Source organism: Oreochromis niloticus, linkage group LG20 (genome assembly GCF_001858045.2).
Source record: "Oreochromis niloticus isolate F11D_XX linkage group LG20, O_niloticus_UMD_NMBU, whole genome shotgun sequence".
Lineage (NCBI taxonomy): Eukaryota > Metazoa > Chordata > Actinopteri > Cichliformes > Cichlidae > Oreochromis > Oreochromis niloticus.
Window position 1 is genome coordinate 34,321,072 of NC_031984.2, and position 18,590 is coordinate 34,339,661.

At 38.1% G+C, this 18,590-nt stretch overlaps 1 protein-coding gene across 4 annotated transcripts; it reads right to left on the bottom strand.

The window, feature by feature from the left end:
* Positions 1 to 5,953: 5,953 nt before the first annotated feature.
* LOC102079182 (nectin-2) lies at positions 5,954 to 18,137 on the bottom strand. Of its 4 annotated transcripts, none has more exons than XM_019350133.2 (8): positions 17,780 to 18,137; positions 14,828 to 15,154; positions 14,408 to 14,710; positions 13,196 to 13,289; positions 9,273 to 9,427; positions 8,669 to 8,765; positions 7,381 to 7,437; positions 5,954 to 7,156 (listed from the first exon to the last, which is right to left on the bottom strand). In XM_019350133.2, exons 1-8 carry the CDS (start codon positions 18,063 to 18,065, stop codon positions 7,147 to 7,149), a joined length of 1,329 nt encoding a protein of 442 aa, XP_019205678.1. In that variant the 5' UTR covers positions 18,066 to 18,137; the 3' UTR covers positions 5,954 to 7,146. The 4 variants fall into 4 exon arrangements, with proteins under 4 accessions (XP_019205678.1, XP_005465590.2, XP_013122855.2 ...); XM_005465533.4 differs by having other exon boundaries at positions 7,381 to 7,450; XM_013267401.3 differs by lacking the exon at positions 8,669 to 8,765 and having other exon boundaries at positions 7,381 to 7,450.
* Positions 18,138 to 18,590: the final 453 nt, after the last annotated feature.

An 18,590-nucleotide genomic window follows, 5' to 3' on the forward strand; every position in this document is an offset into this window, starting at 1 on the left:
ATAACGGTAAGTTACTGGTAAATATGTTGCAGTTTATTACCTTGTAGCGGGCTTACAGTGACATACCGTGAATAAACGGTAGTATACCAATTTCTTAATCACAGTATAGCCTAATGTTACTTTGTTGACGTAATTTACGACATAACGACATAACGGTATCTCACTGGCGACAGTGACGCCAGTGAGATACCGTAAAAAAAGCTACGGTGCGTTACCATAATTTGTCCAAGAGTATTATACCACAACAGCAAAAAACGGTATCATCCTGCACAACGGTAAGCTACCGTAATACGGCGTCACGGTATGACGCTGGCAACAGTGACGCCAGTATGTTACCGTAAAGTGGAGATGAAAAGTCTAACAGTGTACATCAAAAGCGATCACGGGGAGGACCAAAATCCTTGCTGTCTGCGCTGTCTGAGAAATGTGTGGGGGTTTTTCAGGGGCGCATCCAGGATTTTCCTTAATTGGATGCCACAGGACCCAAGAACCAGGCAGCGGGGCTCACATGAAATCTGAATAAAACACTGGGCACCATTCTCAGGTTAGTATACACCACTGTGCCCTGTTCTCAAGAAAACATGGTGCTGCACAAGGGTTTAAGTATCATTTGTGTTGGGTAATTGTTTTACAAAGCAGGAATAATGTATTTAGATTTTTTCCTTCGGTAAACAGAAAATAGTGAAAGCTTCTTAGGTAGGATGCTTAGGTAATTCACGTCTGGGAGATCTTAAAATTAAAAAATATACAAATTATTATATTATTATTAGTTGACATTATTAGAATTTTACTCCTCAATTTAGATGATGCAGCAAAACCAAGAGAAGTCTGATGAATGTGAGCTGATTTCTTGGCACTACCTTATAAGTGATCAGCCAGAGACCATTCATGTGTAAAGCTTCCAAGTGAAGCTTCCCTTAGTGTCTTTAAGGTAGTTAAATATTTATCCAGCCTCTCTGTTTGGTTTTGCATTCTGTGGCAGTCCCAGTACCTTGTGTCACAGTCAGCTGCACAAACACCATCCATCCATCCATCCATCCATCCATCTTCATCCGCTTTATCCGAGGCCGGGTCGCGGGGGCAGCAGCCTAAGCAGAGAAGCCCAGACCTCCCTCTCCCCAGCCACCTCCTCCAGCTTATCCGGGGGAACACCAAGGCGTTCCCAGGCCAGCCGAGAGATATAATCTCTCCAGCGTGTCCTGGGTCTGCCCCGGGGCCTCCTCCCGGTGGGACATGCCCGGAACACCTCACCCAGGAGGCGCCCAGGAGGCATCCTTGTCAGATGCCCGAACCACCTCAACTGGCTCCTTTCGATGTGGAGGAGCAGCGGCTCTACTCTGAGCCCCTCCCGGATGGCCGAACTTCTCACCCTATCTCTAAGGGAGAGGCCAGCCACCCTTCGGAGGAAGCTCATTTCTGCCGCTTGTATCCGCGATCTCGTTCTTTCGGTCACTACCCACAGCTCGTGGCCATAGGTGAGGGTAGGGACGTAGATCGACCGGTAAATTGAGAGCTTCGCTTTTACACTCAGCTCCCTCTTCACCACGACAGACCGGTGCAGCGTCCGCATCACTGCAGCCGCAGCACCAATCCGTCTGTCGATCTCCGGCTCCTTCTCCCATCACTCGCGAACAAGACCCCGAGATACTTGAACTCCTCCACTTGGGGCAGGAACTCCTCCCTGACCCGGAGTGGGCACTCCACCCTTTTCCGGCTGAGAACCATGGCCTCAGATTTGGAGGTGCTGATCCTCATTCCCGCTGCTTCACACTCGGCTGCGAACCGTTCCAGTGCGAGCTGGAGGCCTTCACCTGATGAAGCCAACAGAACCACATCATCCGCAAAAAGCAGAGATGAGATTCTGAGGCCACCGAAGCGAAAGCCCTCCGCCGGAGGGCTGCACAAACACATCAGTGTTATTTGATTTGCATGAAGGACGACTTATTTAAATTAAAAAGAGGCTGTTCTCTTTGCATTGGGTGAGTATGGAAAGTGAAAAGCCATCAGTGAGACTCCAGTAAGTCTAGAAATACAAAACAAGGCACAATTGCTAGTGCTTATAAACTGATTTGTAGTGTTTCCTGTTTTCATTTCATGGCGGCAGGTGATGGATAGATTCACTGAATATACACAAAATGCTTATAAATAGCAACTATATCTGCATCCTTTAAAACTGTTCAGTTTGACTGAATTCAATCTTTACATTTTTTTTTTTGATTCAGCTAGCAGTAAATAACAGTAATTAACTTGTAATACAATAAATTACAAGAATCCATCTTAGACAAAGATTACCATTATTTTGGGGTTTTTTTTTCTTTTTAATCACACTTGAAGAGTTGGTGCTAACCAAGTTATCAATTTAGGAATATATTGTGGCATAACAGACAAACTGTCATCAGCATATTGAAACTCATTACATGCAGTTATAGTCATAGTTAAGTGAAATCTTTAGTGTAAATTTAAGCTTTGAATGTTTTATGATTTTTATTCATTATAAAAATCCAGAAAATATCTCTGGCTTACTTTGATAATAAAGTGTCAGCATTTTATTAGAATGCACATGTGCTGTAGGCGGAGTGGATTTTAATGTATTGTAGGCAGATCCATCTGCTCTTGGGGCCTCTGGGAGATAAAGCAACAGCTAAAAGCAACTATTTGTAGGCCTAAATGATGTTTTCTTCCTTTCTTTTTTAAAAATCATGCTGTGGATCTGTCATGATGGGTTTCCTAAATTATGAGTTTCATTCATGGAGAAATATATATCTAAAAAAACAAGTGAAAATATAATGACTCACTCAGTAAATGCAGGCTATACTGTGTCGCTGGAGTCATCAATTAAAAATTTAAATGCTACCAAATTCCATTTTGATTCTACCTTTATCCCAGATAAAGGTTGAAGAGCAGCCATTATTGCTAAGCTAACATCCTCTTCTATACTATAACATTTGTCTAAATCAACACAGAGCAACAGCAGCATAGGTCAGCTTACCAGTGACGCATTTGCAGTTGAGTAATTTCCTCCTGTTACTCATATACTGGAACCTCGTGTTGCCTCACCTGCTACATCCCTCTTTAAACCCTTCTTTGCGTCTTCTCTCCAATTAAGTTCATGGTGTAGAGCCCCAGGGGTGTCTTTCTATTCAGACATCCAGACATCAGATCACTCAGGTCAAAACATTTTATTTTACTGACTTAATCTTCCAAATTAATGAGGTACAGGATCAGGACCTTTTGAAAAAAACAAACAAACAAAAGGCTTCTTACGGTGTGTTCACACCGAACGCGATAGGCGCGAGCGAAAACGCCCCAAACGCCCCTAATTTGACGCGTGCACATTCGCACCTCAACGCGTGTCCAAGAAAAATCCATCGCGCGTCAAAATTGCATATTTTATATGTATCTCTTGTACTTTATCAACGCAGTATCTAAAAACTTTGCACCGTAGTGGTTAAAATCTCATTCTAATAAGAGTTAAAAGTGCATTTGGTTATTAGGTTTATAGGGTTATTGAATTATGGTTAACGGTTGGTAGAATTTTTTTTAACATTATCTGCCAATTACATCTGCCACCCTTCTCCAAATCTGTGCCCCTACCTGGCCCCCCCAACAAAAATTTTCTAGACACGCCACTGTATGGCAATAGCCAATAAGGCTTTCATGGTACCGGGCGGTGAACCTAGATGAAAGGGCTTACTAGAGGATGTCAGGCCTGACAGGGCGGCATCACGGACATTGGCAAAACATAAAAAAGTTGCTCGTACTCATGCTGCCCCGACATCATGCCAGCGAATTTTGGGGATGGCATAGGCACCGATCGGTTTCTATCGCCCATTTGCTGGGAGTAAGGGCGCCCTCCGTTTGCGAGGTGCGCCTGCTGCTTGCGGCACAGGGAGGAGAGGGCGGGACGGTGGGGGATTCTCTGGCTGGCGCAGCATCTAATAACCAACTCGCAAAATAAAACAAAAATAAAAACAAATCTACTTTTTGGTAATCTCAGTCTCTCACTGAACGTGCTCCTGTTGCTAGCCAGTACGTCATGGAGTGGGTGGGAGGTATTATCCATGATTGTCCTTATCTTGGACAACATCTGCCTCTCAGACACCACCCTAATGGAGTCCAGCTCCATCCCCAACACATACTGGCCTTGTGGATCAGTTTATTTAGTCTGTCGGCATCTGTGACCCTCAACCTGCTGCCCCAGCATGCAACATAGAGGATAGCACTGACCACAACTAAGATAAAACAAGATAACATTTATTAGTAGGGATAGTGAAAACTTCTGTTTATGTTTGTAAGCCGCTTGGCTATGATTGTAAACCGTAGACACTGATGTAGCTTACTGAATCTTTTGGACTGTGTTCAGCACATTATTAAGTAATGATTGTCAATTGTTGATTTTGTCATGGCTGTGCTGTGTGGCAGGCAGGCAGGAAAAAGGACCCAAAATGCAGGACTCTCAAAACGGGACTGGAACTCAAAACGCAGCTTTATTGCTGACAAAACTTTCTCGTAAAATAAAACTCACAAAAGCAAAGCAAAGCAAAAACAAAACAAGACTCAGAACAGAGGTGCTGGAACACCGGACATAAACAGACAGCATGTTGAGGGTACGATGCGACAGAGAGCAAAGGCAAGAGGGAGTGTTCGCCCAGGGCGGAGCAGCCGATACTTGTGATGCTGTCCCCCACCACAATGCCACTCCCTGGGCAACTGCCCATGTCGCCAAAAACCGCTACTGTCCCCAGAGCAGGAGAGCTGAAGCCATACCTGTTAAACTGTCACAAACACAGATGCTGTCCAAAAAGGTGAATTGAAACATTTTAAATGATTTGAGAGACATCTTATTGTGACACCTGATTGTTTTGTAAATAGTTGTACAAAACAAACAAACACCCGAGGCATTACCTTTTTGTGTAAATATCTGAATATAACTTTGTTGTTTGGAAAATATGGACATATATTTTTGAAATTTACAAATTATATTTCAGGTTATGAAAACGATTTTTTAAACATGTTTGTGGTTTTTACACAAAAAATCTGACTTTTTTTCTACTCTGATTTTATCCGATTTTTCTGTGTTTGTAGTTCTAGTGTATTAATACAATATGTAAAAGAAGAAACCCTTTAAAATATGACACATGAAGTTGCTGTAAAAATGATACCAAACAATTCAAGGTCAATCGTTTTTAAAGGTGAAATATAAAGGTAAAATCGAAAGTTTTCAAAAACGGCCAATTAACGGGTTAATAAGGTGATTTTTGTGTTTTTTGCCTTTGTGTCCACTAGAGGACAGTGTTGATGAGAGATCCAGTCCACTGTAGCTTTGATTCTGTCTATTCCTTTTTGTATTATCTGCTTCTATCCCATGGTTAACATTATATTTTATTGTGTTATTGACTATAATACTTAATGCTAAAAATGATGATGAGAATGATGAGATGTTTATATTATTTCCTACTTGTACTAATTTCATTATCACCATCCGCCAGTCTGTTTGTGACACTTATAAAGTACTAAACACAGTTTGTTTGTTGTTTTTAAATTGGAGCTGGGATGAAACAGAAGGATGTAAGTATGATTAACTGGTCATGCGAATGCATTGTGGAAATATAATTTAAAATTGGTTCTTTGCTAAGCTGTCTATTACTTGTAGACACAACACTGGCTCATCTCCTGACTTTGGTACCTTTTGTTTAATGTATGAATGAGTTACAGTTCAGTGTTAAGTAGCTTAGTGTTCTGGGCCAGCCGTGAGAACAGGGAGCTACTGTGGTATGCTTCGACTGAGTTTTAACTGAAATCTGTGAGTAATGCTTATGCCTGTCCTTTTGTTTGGTTGATATAGTGGCAGAGCAGTCTCAGCAGGCTTTGTCTTTTCCTGGTCCTACTACTGTCTTCCGTCCATCCACTATCCCCTTATTCAGGGGTGAACAGTTAAAAGAGGACAACCAAACCATTTTCAAAACACATTTATGTGAGAGGTGCTCCACAAAATGTACAACAAATATAAATCAGAGTGTAGAAGCACTAAATAGATTAAAACACATATACAAAGGAAATAATGCTGGTACATTACTTTAGAAGAATAAATGAAACTAGGGCACACATTTAGTTTTTTTCACATGTTGCAGACAACAGTGAAATAGATTACATGAAAATCAGTAATGTTTCACAAAATAATAAAAACAATTCAAAAACAAACTTCCATTTTAAAATTTTCATTAAAGAACACATTAAAAAGTAATGTACATGTAGAATGATCCATTTAATATGCAGAACAAACACCATGCTTTAATGATTTAATGTTTTACAAAAAGCTGCCACATTTGAAACTCCAGTGTGAGATATATGATATAAAAGTAATTGTGATAGAAAGCTTTACACACACGAGCCCAACTGTGTAATGCTTTAGGAAAGTGGTTCTCAAATATCTTCTGCCATGCCCTAACTCTTAAAGTTTAATCCTTGTGCAGTTTCTGTCATCAGTCATTAACAACCAGCAATGTGCAAGATGATATAATGTTACAGGTCAGCACTTACACATAATCAGACTTCTGTTGTTTTGTTGACATTTACATTTAATCAACCAACAACCAAACATACAAAAACATATCAGTTTACCTTCATTTCACCTCAGTTGTTTCATATGAATGGTTGATATGTCAGAACTTGTGTCCTTGCATTAGATTGTAAACTTAAAATGTAACATTAACATTGTTACCCTTAATGAAGGGACAAACTAATATTCAGATGGTGGAAAAATAAACAAATGAATTTACAGTAACTACATTAATACAGCTTCTGATGAAAGCAGTTCAAACTCTTGGTAGAAACACAAGCACAGATCTCAAGTGCCATTAAAGTTGTTACACATGAAAACAAAGGAACAGGCAGTTAAAGCCACATCCAAAATGCTGTCGCAGAGTGGGAGTCAATTAACAATGTTTTGCTTTTAAACTACTGTAATTACTACAAGTATAAGGTATAGTAACAGCAAGACGGAAACATTCATATATATGAATTAAAAAAAATTGATTCAGGAATATAAAAGTACCACCTGTTCATCTGTTCATCTACCAGCTGACCCTGGAACACGCTGGTGGAGCCTTCAGTCCAGATGTGGTCCATTACATGCGCCCACAGCTGTCAGAGGATGCTGAGGCAGATAATTCAGAATATATAAGAAGTATTTAGCTTCTAATAATGTTGCAAACATCTACTCAGCTTGATACAAGTTACAATGTTTCAACATCAGCTTAATTGTTGGCTGATTTATTGTGGTATTAAAAATAATTCAGAATGAATAACTACAAGTTTCAACAGACAAGACGAGAAACAACATTGTTGTAAACACACTGAAACAAATTTGCTGTTACTGACTTCTCCTTGCTGTTCTTGCTCTGCTCTCCCATCTGCTGCTTCATTTGCTGAGAAATTCTGCCAACAAAACCTAAAATGATTTTTTAAAAATGTTGGGCCTGAATGTTATTGTACAGCAACACAACTGCAGACTATTAGTTTTAACCTCCTAAGACCTGAACTCTTTCATGGCATGCATTTTGTATTTCTCTTTACTATTTGTTCTGATTGGGACCTGATGAATGTAAAAACAAAGAATCCACATGTGAATTTGTTTTAAGTTTTGGTAGAACAGTGAACATACTCATAAGTTGATATCAGGCCCTTTATTTAATTTAAGAATTTAAGTAAAAATGTACATTTTTTGGTCTAGACAACCCAAAATGTGATGTCCACATATGTGGAAGCCAGGTCCTAGGAGGTTAATTCAAGGCTCGCACATAAAATACTGCATTGTCTGCAGCTGAAATCTAAAAACAATGTAACAAATAAACAATCATGAAACAGACTATGCTGTCTGAATACTTTGTTGAATCCTTTGCAGGCCACAAGTGAAAGTCTGAACTCTCATATATCCTCAAATAATGAGTTTCCTTCTTTGTGATCTTTTACTGTAGTTGGCTTCATTTATTTTTTCTTTATGAAAGAGGATGTAGTACCTTTTTTTTTTTCCAAATGATGATCATTTTCCATTAATTTTCTTCCCATAATTTTAATACTTGTTGTATTTCCATCTGCTTCATAAATAGAAAGAAAGCTGTTACATAACTAGTAGTCTGTCTTTTTTTTAATAAATTTCTTTTCTATCTAAAGCCTGAACTTCTCTTGATTGTTACCAAGCCAACTAATACACTTTGCTATTCAAAGAATGTACCACTCCTAATGTTCCTGATCTCTCTTTGATGAATTTCTTTTCATACAGCTTGTTTGACTTACTCTGGGAGCTCCTTCGATCACATGTTGGGAGCTTCTAGGTTGCAAATGTCACAGTTGCAATCTTCTCCATACCTTTTACCTATTTCATTTACAAAACTGCTTTTTGATGTTTTTGAGGGAATTAACCAATTATATTTGTGACTGTTAAAATTTAATTGGTTGACTGACAGTTGTGTAAAAAAAGACACCCTAAAACAACCAACTGACTGAATTAAATCTGAGAATCTGCACAACTGCAATATTTTTGTTTTTGTTTTAACTTACCAAAAATTCCCAGAATAAGCTGTTCATTATGTGTGTATATACTTTAATATCTGAAGTCCTACATATTATGCTACATATTAGGTGTATGCAGAGTTATTATTCTGAGCACCTTTGAAAATGTCCAGATTTATAAAAGCACCATGCTGCAGTCCCCACATTCAGGAAAAGCACAACAAGAAATAAGGCCCAAGCAGCAGAGCATGCTCCTAAATAAACACAAGAAGGAAGAATAAAATAAGATTAGGGTGATCTATTGTTCTTTCTCACTATAGAAATATATTAATCCCCTCAGAGATATTATGATTCTGGTAGCAAAACACCAGTTTATAATAAACAAATAACCCAAATGGGCACAAATAACTGACTTCCTTAACATTTAATTTTATATTTCACATTCAAAACTTCCTTGTACTGAAAAGTTTTAGGATACAAAAACAAATAAGATGAACTTGATATGACCTTGGAAGAACCTTTCACAGGGTAGGAGAAGTAATGGATTTCAAACCTCTCATTTGGGCATTACTTTAATATTCAATCATTCATTTTAATATATGTCTAGGTACTGAAGTTCTTTTTTTATTCCTTTTTAAAGAAGTCCACAGAAAAATAAAACAGAATAACTTCACAATGATACCACATCCACAAAACCTTAAATTTAAAACTCCGAAAGAAATCCAGACAGATTTAGACAAACTGCAAAGCTAAATCCTCACCTGATGCCACATGCACATAGAGCCGACCGTGTTTACTTCCATATGCGTTAGTTGCTTCACACTGATAGAGGCCATTTAGATCGGAGTTTAGACTCAGCAGTTGTAGTTTTGCACCCTCCACTCTGACAGCGGACTGCAGCAAAGACTTGCCAGATCTGGAAAAAACATGAAAGGGCCTCAACATTAGATGCACAGAGAGGGTAAAAAAAATATGAGTTGTGCCAGAAGCAGAATAAATTAGAATTCTTATCTTTTGCTCACACCAGGATTTTTTGTTTCATTTGAACCTAAATACAAGAGTAAACCACACTTTACATGTTAATTTCTGCTTTTGTGAAGTCTTAGTTTTAGTGAGATTTCACACCACACTCCTTGTTTCTACAAGCAGAGTCCTGCTAACTCTGTGTTCACATTCAGGGAATCAGTCTGCAACTTAAGAGAATAAAACATTGACAAATGTCTTCAATTTTCTTAATGATTTGAGAGCATTGACCCAAGTATTCAATAATATGCAGCCAAACAGTATCAAGTTTTAATACCAGACAATAAATAAGTTTCACCACAGGGTCCATCAAGCTCTCAGTTATGTCACATGATTAACACCAGTGGAAAGAAGAAGAAGAGTTTGCTGTCTTAAGCAGTGAAAAAAATGAATTAATGTAGTTTTAGAGCTACTTACTGCAAAAAAGAAAACACTTAATATTTAAACACACAAACACTGCATTTACCAGGAATTTCTCACTTTTAATGGATCAGCAGTGAAATATAGACAGAGAAGCTTCAGTACAAATAAAACTGCTTTGCATGTGAAAAGAATATTGTAATTTGCATGTTGTTTGTAATTTCACTGTCGAGTTATGAATATATTTTGAAAGAATGGAGCTTAAATGCTGAAGATATTCAATGAAGTTGTACAGAATCAGTTAACATAACACATTTACACAGATTCTCTTGTTAGAAATATGAGTTTCTTTTACTTTTTCTGTTTTATGCTGCTCTATTTGGTAGTTGTAAAATGTAAATATACTCTTGCACCCTTTACTCCAACTCATTTGATAAATCAAACAAACATTGCTTAATTTTAGGAATCAGTATTTCATCAGTGTCCGGCAGCCTCGCCTCTGTCAGTGCGCCCCAGGGTGGCTGTGGCTACAATGTAGCTTGCCATCACCAGTGTGTGAATGTGTGTGTGAATGGGTGGATGACTGGATATGTAAAGCGCTTTGGGGTCCTTAGGGACTAGTAAAGCGCTATATAAATACAGGCCATTTACCATTTACCATATTACTACGTCCTAACTTTTCGTATAAACTGCATACATAATGAAAATAACCTGCCTTAAAGAATAAGTAATTCTAGATCTCAGAACCACTTAAAAAGATGATGATTTATTTGGTTAGTACTTATTTTGGAAAGTGTCATCCAGTGACATCACCTCTTGGTTCAAACAAGACCATTTTTTCATCATCTTGTCTGGTGAGCTGAAACAGCCCATGCAATCCTCCACAGTTCCCAACAACACTACTGCAAAGGCAAACACTGTCCAGGTCTCCACCCAGCAGTCCATACTCAGAGAAGTTTGAAATTTCCTTATATTGCAGTGGATGTACTCTAATGTCACAATGTCCCTTGACTACTGTGCAAGGAAAAAGCTACACAAACATATCTGCTCTAATCTATCACTGGACTTTGGCATCGGTTAAGGATAAAAACAAAACAAAACAAAAAAAACCTCACAATTTTTCTCTAGAGAAAACGTAAACAAGAAATAATCAAAAAAGGGGATTTATATCCATCATTTTTACTGTGCTTTTAAGCCAAAGAAGGCATGATTCATGACCGTACTGGATCGATTCATTGACCAACAGGACGCCAGTGGAAAATACACTGCTGATGGCCTTCAGCTTTTAGGCCCATCTTCTGTGGAACCAGCTGCCAGTTTGGATTCAGGAGACACACACCCTCTCTGCTTTTAGGATTAGGCTTAAAACTTACCTTTTTGCTAAAGCATATAGTTAGGGCTGGCTAACGATGATTCAAATTTGGTTAAGCCACATACCTCAGACTGATAATGTTCTACCTAAATGTAAGAACTTTTTACCAATTTGTAAACAATAATTAAAAACAGCAAAAGGCAAATGTACATTTCTGGATAATATAATAGTATTGCAAAGACAATCAATAGGAACTCTTACATACTGTTTCACTCACAGTTGGTATATATATTAAATGAGGATATTTAAATCCATCCAATCTTCAACACATATATGGGCAGCATCTCTGCATTCCTATACATACACAAAGGAAATGCCTCAAACATTCCAACAGCCAATCAGAGGACTAGTGAGATTTACTTGACTAATGTGCATATGTGTGCTAGGAGTCAAATGTCATTTGCAGAATCACCACTTTTACATACAAAAATTACATTATCAACCACATTCAATATGTATTAAATAAATAAGAAATAGAAATACCAAGTCGCTGTGTAATGAAACTCATAAGTTAATGAATAAAATGTGCACGCACCTGCATAAACAGCATAACAATGCCAAGCTAGCCAAGACCTCATAGGGATGTTAAAGCTTAGTAAATGATGAATCTAGACCAGCAGCCAGAGCCTGAACTTCAACAGGTAAAAACTGATGAGCAATCCATTTCTACCTGTTCAAGCTTCTACAGTAAAATTCCCATGGCAACTGCTTTGTGCCGATTTTCATCTTTTCCTTGCGTTGTCAGCTTTGTGTTTATCCCCAAATTTAACAAAGAAAGATCATTATGTGTCCTCATTAGGATAGAGATTTGTGTTGGTGTGTGCGATGTAGTCTATAGGTTTACATTATTACATTTTCATAGAGAGGCAATGAGTTTCAGGTCATTTTATGGAAAAATATTTTTTCCCAAGTGGAGCATTACAGCTTTTGCTACACTTGATAGTCATATTTTATTAGATTTTTTATTAGGATATTTCTATTTTTAGTTATTACAATCTCAACGGACACAAAAAGGATACAGTCAGAAAAAATGCAAAAGTAATGTAACAAGTTTTGTAGCAAATTACTTTCTCCTGGGAGTAAGGAGCTTACAGGATTACTTTGTTGAAAAGTGTTCTCTGTAAAATATGTAATACTTTGTTTTTGGAGTAACGACTCCAACACTGATCACAACAAAGAGGAGAAATACCTCCAAAATGCACTTAAATTTGACCACACAGCATGCAATTTGATTTAATCTGCATGAATGTAGTGTCTTTGATATGCTGCTTAGAGCTGGTCGTGATTCTCAAAGCAGACCAAATGAGAATTGATAAGGAAGCTCATAATTCATCACTCGCTACAGGTTAATGTGATGTTAAAGTGGAAAACCAAAGTAATAAGTTCTGGTGGCACTGGCTGTCTTTGTTACAGAAACTCACAAGAATTCAAATCCACTGAGGAGGCAAGGAGGCCTCCAGACAGTCATATCCAACAATAATTAATCTAATTTCATTAGTTTGACTAATACTCTAGGAGGAGTAGTGATTCTTGTGAACATGGAAAAGTGCCCCTAAAGCAAAATATATGACCTTGAGCACAATTTCTGTAAATACTCATTAGGTAATAACTGTGCATATCTCACTAAAATATGAAGTGAAAATATGAAAAAAGTGCGTAAAATCCAAAATGGCAAATTGTTGCATTTTCTGTCACATCCTCCTGAGAACCACCCCGTTCATTCCTTCCTTCCGCTTAAAGTGTTTACACTGAGTTCTCAACTGATATCATAGTTTGTAGCTTATTTTCCAAAGTTCACTGCCAACACCACTAAAACAACTTTTAATAACATCTAGTATAGTTAGTATAATTGTAGCTTAATCTACCTGTCTCTCCCTCTCAGCATTTAAATGAATATTTCAAATGTAAAAACACTTCAAATGACTTTACCTGCTCCAGATAATATTTGCACTTGGGTTGGCTTCTGTCAAACACTCAAATGAGCCCTCTGAAATCACTGTAATGTTCACTTCTGTGGGAGAGACTGCAAAAAATGAAGACACAGGTGTGTTAAACCTGAACTGATGAAATACTAATGATGTCAAAATAATGTTTCATATTCTCAAATTGTAAATGGTACTGAGGGGGGAATGTCGACAGAGAGAGCAACTGAAATGACAAAAAGTGACATACATTATTAAAAAATACTGAAGAATACATACAAAGAATACATACATAAGCCTACACTGCACACAAAGATTGTAGATGGTGTATTGTACTACTGCCATTCAGTGAAGAAACACTGGTGTCTGGACTCAACAGCAATTGTTTCATCCAGATTTCTTCCCCTATCAAAAAACATCATCGGAATGACTGACTGCTCTAATTTGCTGCATTTCAGCTAAATCTCCTGTTATGTCAGGCGAAAGCTTAAATCTTGGTTTTCATTCAGTTTCTAGGAGTAATCCTCTCACACACATTCAAAGGTGTCACCGGCTCACTTACAATCACCTTGGACTAAAAACGACATATCAGGTTTCTTTGGGGTTTTCCACCAGAAACAGAACACCACAGTTATATAACATCACTAAAAAAGAGCACACAATACTTTAAGAATACATGTATAGAACCACATTACACACAAATATTCCAGTATTGGACTACTGCCAGTAAATTAAGAAACAGACTTGTGTCTGGACTCAAAGTCAATAGTTTCATCTCATTTTAAATGTCTACTGTGGTATGACTTTACTGAATTTGTTGGTTTCGGTTCACATGGTTACATCATTTAGTGTTTTGCAAAAATGGTGTAACAATGTCCTTTATATTAGTCTAAAGGCTGTCATTAAGTCTTTCAGGTCTTTCTGGAATTCTCTCTGTCTACTGTGACAACCTAATGTTAAGAGACTTAACACAGAGGCAAAGTCATGACAGCAGGGATAAGGTTGCAATCTCGAACAGGGGGAAAAAAAGACTTCTCCTGAACAAAGACGGAAACATGAAAACGTTTTGAGGATTTATGCCTGTTTTTGTATAAAACAGAGTTTGATCCTGGGTGTGTCTGTGTTCTTTTCTAATTATTTGATTGAACTATTAAAATTCTTAAATGACAAAAGAACAAAAGAAGACAAATAATAAAATACATTAACAGCTGATACTCACAGTAGATCTGTATGGTGAAGGGCAGGGTTTCTTCTGTAGACAGGGAGTCACCGCTAATGACACACTGGACCTGGTGACCATTAATCTCTCTCATAGGTACGCCAAACAGAGAGCTGACTGTGGTAGTCGTACCGTTGTCATACTTGATGGAGTTTGTTGTCGTCCTCACTTTTTCTCCCAAAGCATCAGTGAGCCACCTCACCTCAGCAGGAGGCTTCGATCCAGCAGCCGTGCAGGTAGCAAATAAAACCTCTTCAGTGCCCAAAGTCGGAAGGTTGTCCTTGACACTTGTGAAAGGAGGCACTAGGAGAGTTACAGAAAACTAATAACTCAATATGTAAGCGTGACAGTAAAAGTAACTCTGTCTACATCTCATATACAAACACATCTCTTAAATACATGTTTTTGTTTTTTCTATACCAATCACTATAAGAAGTATCTCGGTCTTCTGATTTCCACTGGGAAACAAGGTGAAGATGCACGTGTAGCTGCCTTCATCCTTCAGTGCAACACTGGATAACTGGAGGGTTCCATTTTTGTTGTTAAAATTCCCGATATACTTAAATCGATCATCATGTCCATTGACAAACCGTGGTTCTTCCCTTGGTTGGATAGTGATAAAATTGTCATTATGAGGTTTTTCTCTGGTTGTCCTCTGCCAGGTAATCTGCGTCAAATCATCATCAGTGTGGATGATTTGGCACGGTAAGATAGCAGTGCCTCCTTGAACCACTGTCACACTTCCACCTGTAAAGAGCATGAAACACTATTAAAGCTCAGACCTCAGCGTAAAAATAGAAACAAGAAAGAAGCAGATTTGCGTAAGGTAAAACACTAGTTTCACAATTACAGCTACAAATCCAAATAGGATCAATTTTTCAAAACCTGAACCAGGACTATCAGAGCAGCTTGGCGTCTGGACTGGGTGAGGAATAAGGAATTAGTACTGTGCAGATCTAATCAGGGAACCAAACTGAATAGTCATATTTTTTCAGTTTCCTTTCAATTCAACACAATTTTATTTAGAAACCGTCAAATCACAACAACAGTGACCTCAAGGCGCTTTATTATGTAATGTAGACCCTACAATAATAAACACAGAGAAAAACCCAACAATCATATGAGCCCCTATGAGAAAGCGCTTTGGTGACAGTGGGAAGGAAAAACTCCCTTTTAACAGGAAGAAGCCTCTAGCAGAACCAGGCTCAGGGAGGGGCGGCCATCTGCTGCGACCGGTTGAATGAGGGAAGGAGACAGGACAGAAGACATACAGTGGAAGAGAGCCAGAGATTAATAACATGTATGATTCAGAGAGGTGTAGTAACACATGGTGAGTGAGAAAGGTGAGTGAAGAAGAAATGCTCAATGCATCATGGGAATCCCCCAGCAGCCTATGGTTATTGCAGCACAACTAAGGGAGGATTCAGGGTTTATTTCTTATCTGTAAGACTTGGGGGAGGGAATGTTACACATGGGAAAGTTAACCTTCACAGCTATCTCACCAAGTCCAGTCAGGAGGGTTTGTATATATGTGGTCACATGAATTAAAGTAGCAGAAGCCACAATCTTTTTTTTTTTTTTTTTTAACTTTTTTTTATTGAGCATCAACAATGTTGTAGAAAGATATACATATAGCAAGGCCACAGTGCTCCTTTTTTTAAATATATTTATCCCACCCCAAAAACATAATGGACACCGACCCAAAGAGAAAAAAAAAAAAATAAAAAAAAAAAAAATAAAAATAAATAAATAAAAATAAATACATTAATTAATAAATAAAGTGAATTTAAATGAGGTACAAGGAAATTCACCATATTTGAAGATGTACACTTAAAGGGCGATATTTTGCACAAAATTAATCCCAATCACACACACAAAAAAAGGATTTTCGGCAGCTGTCAAGCCTCTTTCAGGTGGGTATGATTTTAATTTTCTCTAAATGTTTTAGGAATGTATCCCAAACAACAAAAAATCTCTCCTTCGACCCCTTGAGAGCGTACTTTAACTTTTCCAGCTGTATAAATTGTGTCAGGTCACTGAACCACAAAGCCGCTTTGGGTGGTTTTTTTGACTTCCAATCCTTCTGCGTGCAAGCAATGTAGTAAAAGCGATTATGTTTTTATGACTCTTCCTTAATGTTCTATGTCCTCTATCTGTCACACCAAATATACCCATAACTGCATTGGGTTGAAGCTCAACATTCAATGCTTCGGACAAACTATTGAAAATTGTTGACCAGTAGGCTTTTAAAGTAGGACATGACCAAAACATATGTGTTAAATCTGCGGAGGGATTTCTACATCTCTCACAGCTTGCATCTATGTTTGGAAATATTCTGGCCAGTCTTGCCTTGGAGTAATGAATGCGGTGTAAAATCTTGAACTGTATGATGTTTAATTTAGCACAAAAAGTGCTGTTGTTTACTCTTAACAGAGCGCTCTCCCAGGTCTCCTCCTCTAAGTCCACCACCAGCTCATTCTCCCAGTCTGCTCTGATCTTTGCCATTGTTATATTCTTAAAGGAGGCTATACAATTATTAATTCTTGAGATAAGACCCTTAGGCTTAAATGTGAGCTTCAACAGATCATCAACACCAGTAAATGGTGTTATATTTGGAAAGTTGGGGTTATAATGCTGAAGGAAGTGGCGAACTTGAAAGTATCTAAATAAGCTGGACCGAGGGAGGTCAAATTTAAAAGAAGCCACAATCTTTTAATGAAAGGAGGGTTTGCAGCTAAAACTACTAAAAGATTTTTAGAAAGTTTTTCCTGAACTAATAAAAACAAGTTTCCACAAAATGACTACAGTCTATCAACTGCCATTAAAGTAAAAATTTAACCCGAAAAAACGCACAAACATTACGTTTAGCTAGTTAGTGTCCCTGCAGGTTACAAAGTAACTATGTGTATTACAGCAATGGTGAGTAATTAATTTTCCCAAAGGGCCACATGAGAAACTGGAACTGCTGTGTCTGAGCCAAACTCGATTCTTCCCAATATCAAACTGGCTCTCTCTTTACAAACTGGTACAAGTAGTTGTTTTAATGAGACAATGAAAACGTGAAATAGGCATGGCAAAAGCAATAGCAATAGCATTGTAATCACTATTTAATCAACATTCCCAGAAACTAATGTGATGCAAAATGTGCATATTTCTGCAACATTGCGCTTTATTCAAAAAGTGTTATTCCTGTTTCGGTTTAACTTCACTTACTTCATGTTCAGTGTTTAAGTTCTTTTTGCTTGTTCAGTAAGAGAACTCTAGTCAGTTAGTCAGATTTGGACAGCATTAATTGTAACACCTGCCAGTTCATTTCATTTCAGCCTAAGCCCATCCAAGCATAAATAAAACAAACAAAAACTTTGTACATACTGTTCGTTTCTCTGGTCAGCAGGAGCGCAGATATTATCGTCAAACGACAGATGATCGTGGGAAAATAGCGCGACATGAATTCTCGTAGTAGCATAAAGAAAACAACACGCAGCTTATTTTCTTCGCTTTTCGCCCTTGTTATTCCCGGATGACTCTGACGAGAAAAACAGCCCTCCAGGTTCCAGTACTGAGTCGTGTCTGGCATCCAGATGGCGAGCCAGATACTTCTACTTAAGTTTAGGACAAAAGGGTGAAAAAAAGAAGAACAATGTAATATGTATATCATAGGATTATCAGAACTTGTTGCCTTTGAAAAACTCTCCCGTCAGGTAGAAACGGGACCGTGCGGGGGAGGGGAATGAGATTACAATTGCGCTTTATGTGTGTGTGTGTGTGTGTGTGTGTGTGTTTGTGTGTGTGTGTGTGTGTTTAAACAACTGTAAAACATTGTTTCGAAAGCAAAAAATTTTCGGATTGCAAATATGTTGCCTGCTACACCCAAAATCACACTGCTCAATCATAAAAGTCAGAATGCTAATGAATCGGGTGGGTGGAAAAAAGACAGAACAAAGATGTTTTCCTCTAAAATTTGTAACTTTTATTTCTTATTCCAACTGTGCTTATTCTACCATAAACAATAGGCCCTTCTCTATACCTCCTGTGCTCATTTTCTTTGCTGCTGCTCACTGATCATCACCTCTCTTCTTTACCTAGCTTCTAGGGTTAAGAAGAAAACTTATTATTTTCCAAATATTTATGCTATAGCTCATCAGCTTAATCAGAAAAAACCTTTTCCTTTGCCACCTTGTTC

Bases quoted from the DNA above. Each gene is read 5' to 3' on its own strand.
- LOC102079182 (XM_005465533.4), bottom strand. From the start codon at position 18,065: ATGATATACATATTACATTGTTCTTCTTTTTTTCACCCTTTTGTCCTA. The intron at 13,290-14,407 runs GTGAGTATCAGC...CATTTTTTGCAG, and splicing joins CTTCACCATACAGATCTACT to TCTCTCCCACAGAAGTGAAC. The intron at 9,428-13,195 runs GTAAAGTCATTT...TGTTTTTTCCAG, and splicing joins GCAAATATTATCTGGAGCAG to ATCTGGCAAGTCTTTGCTGC.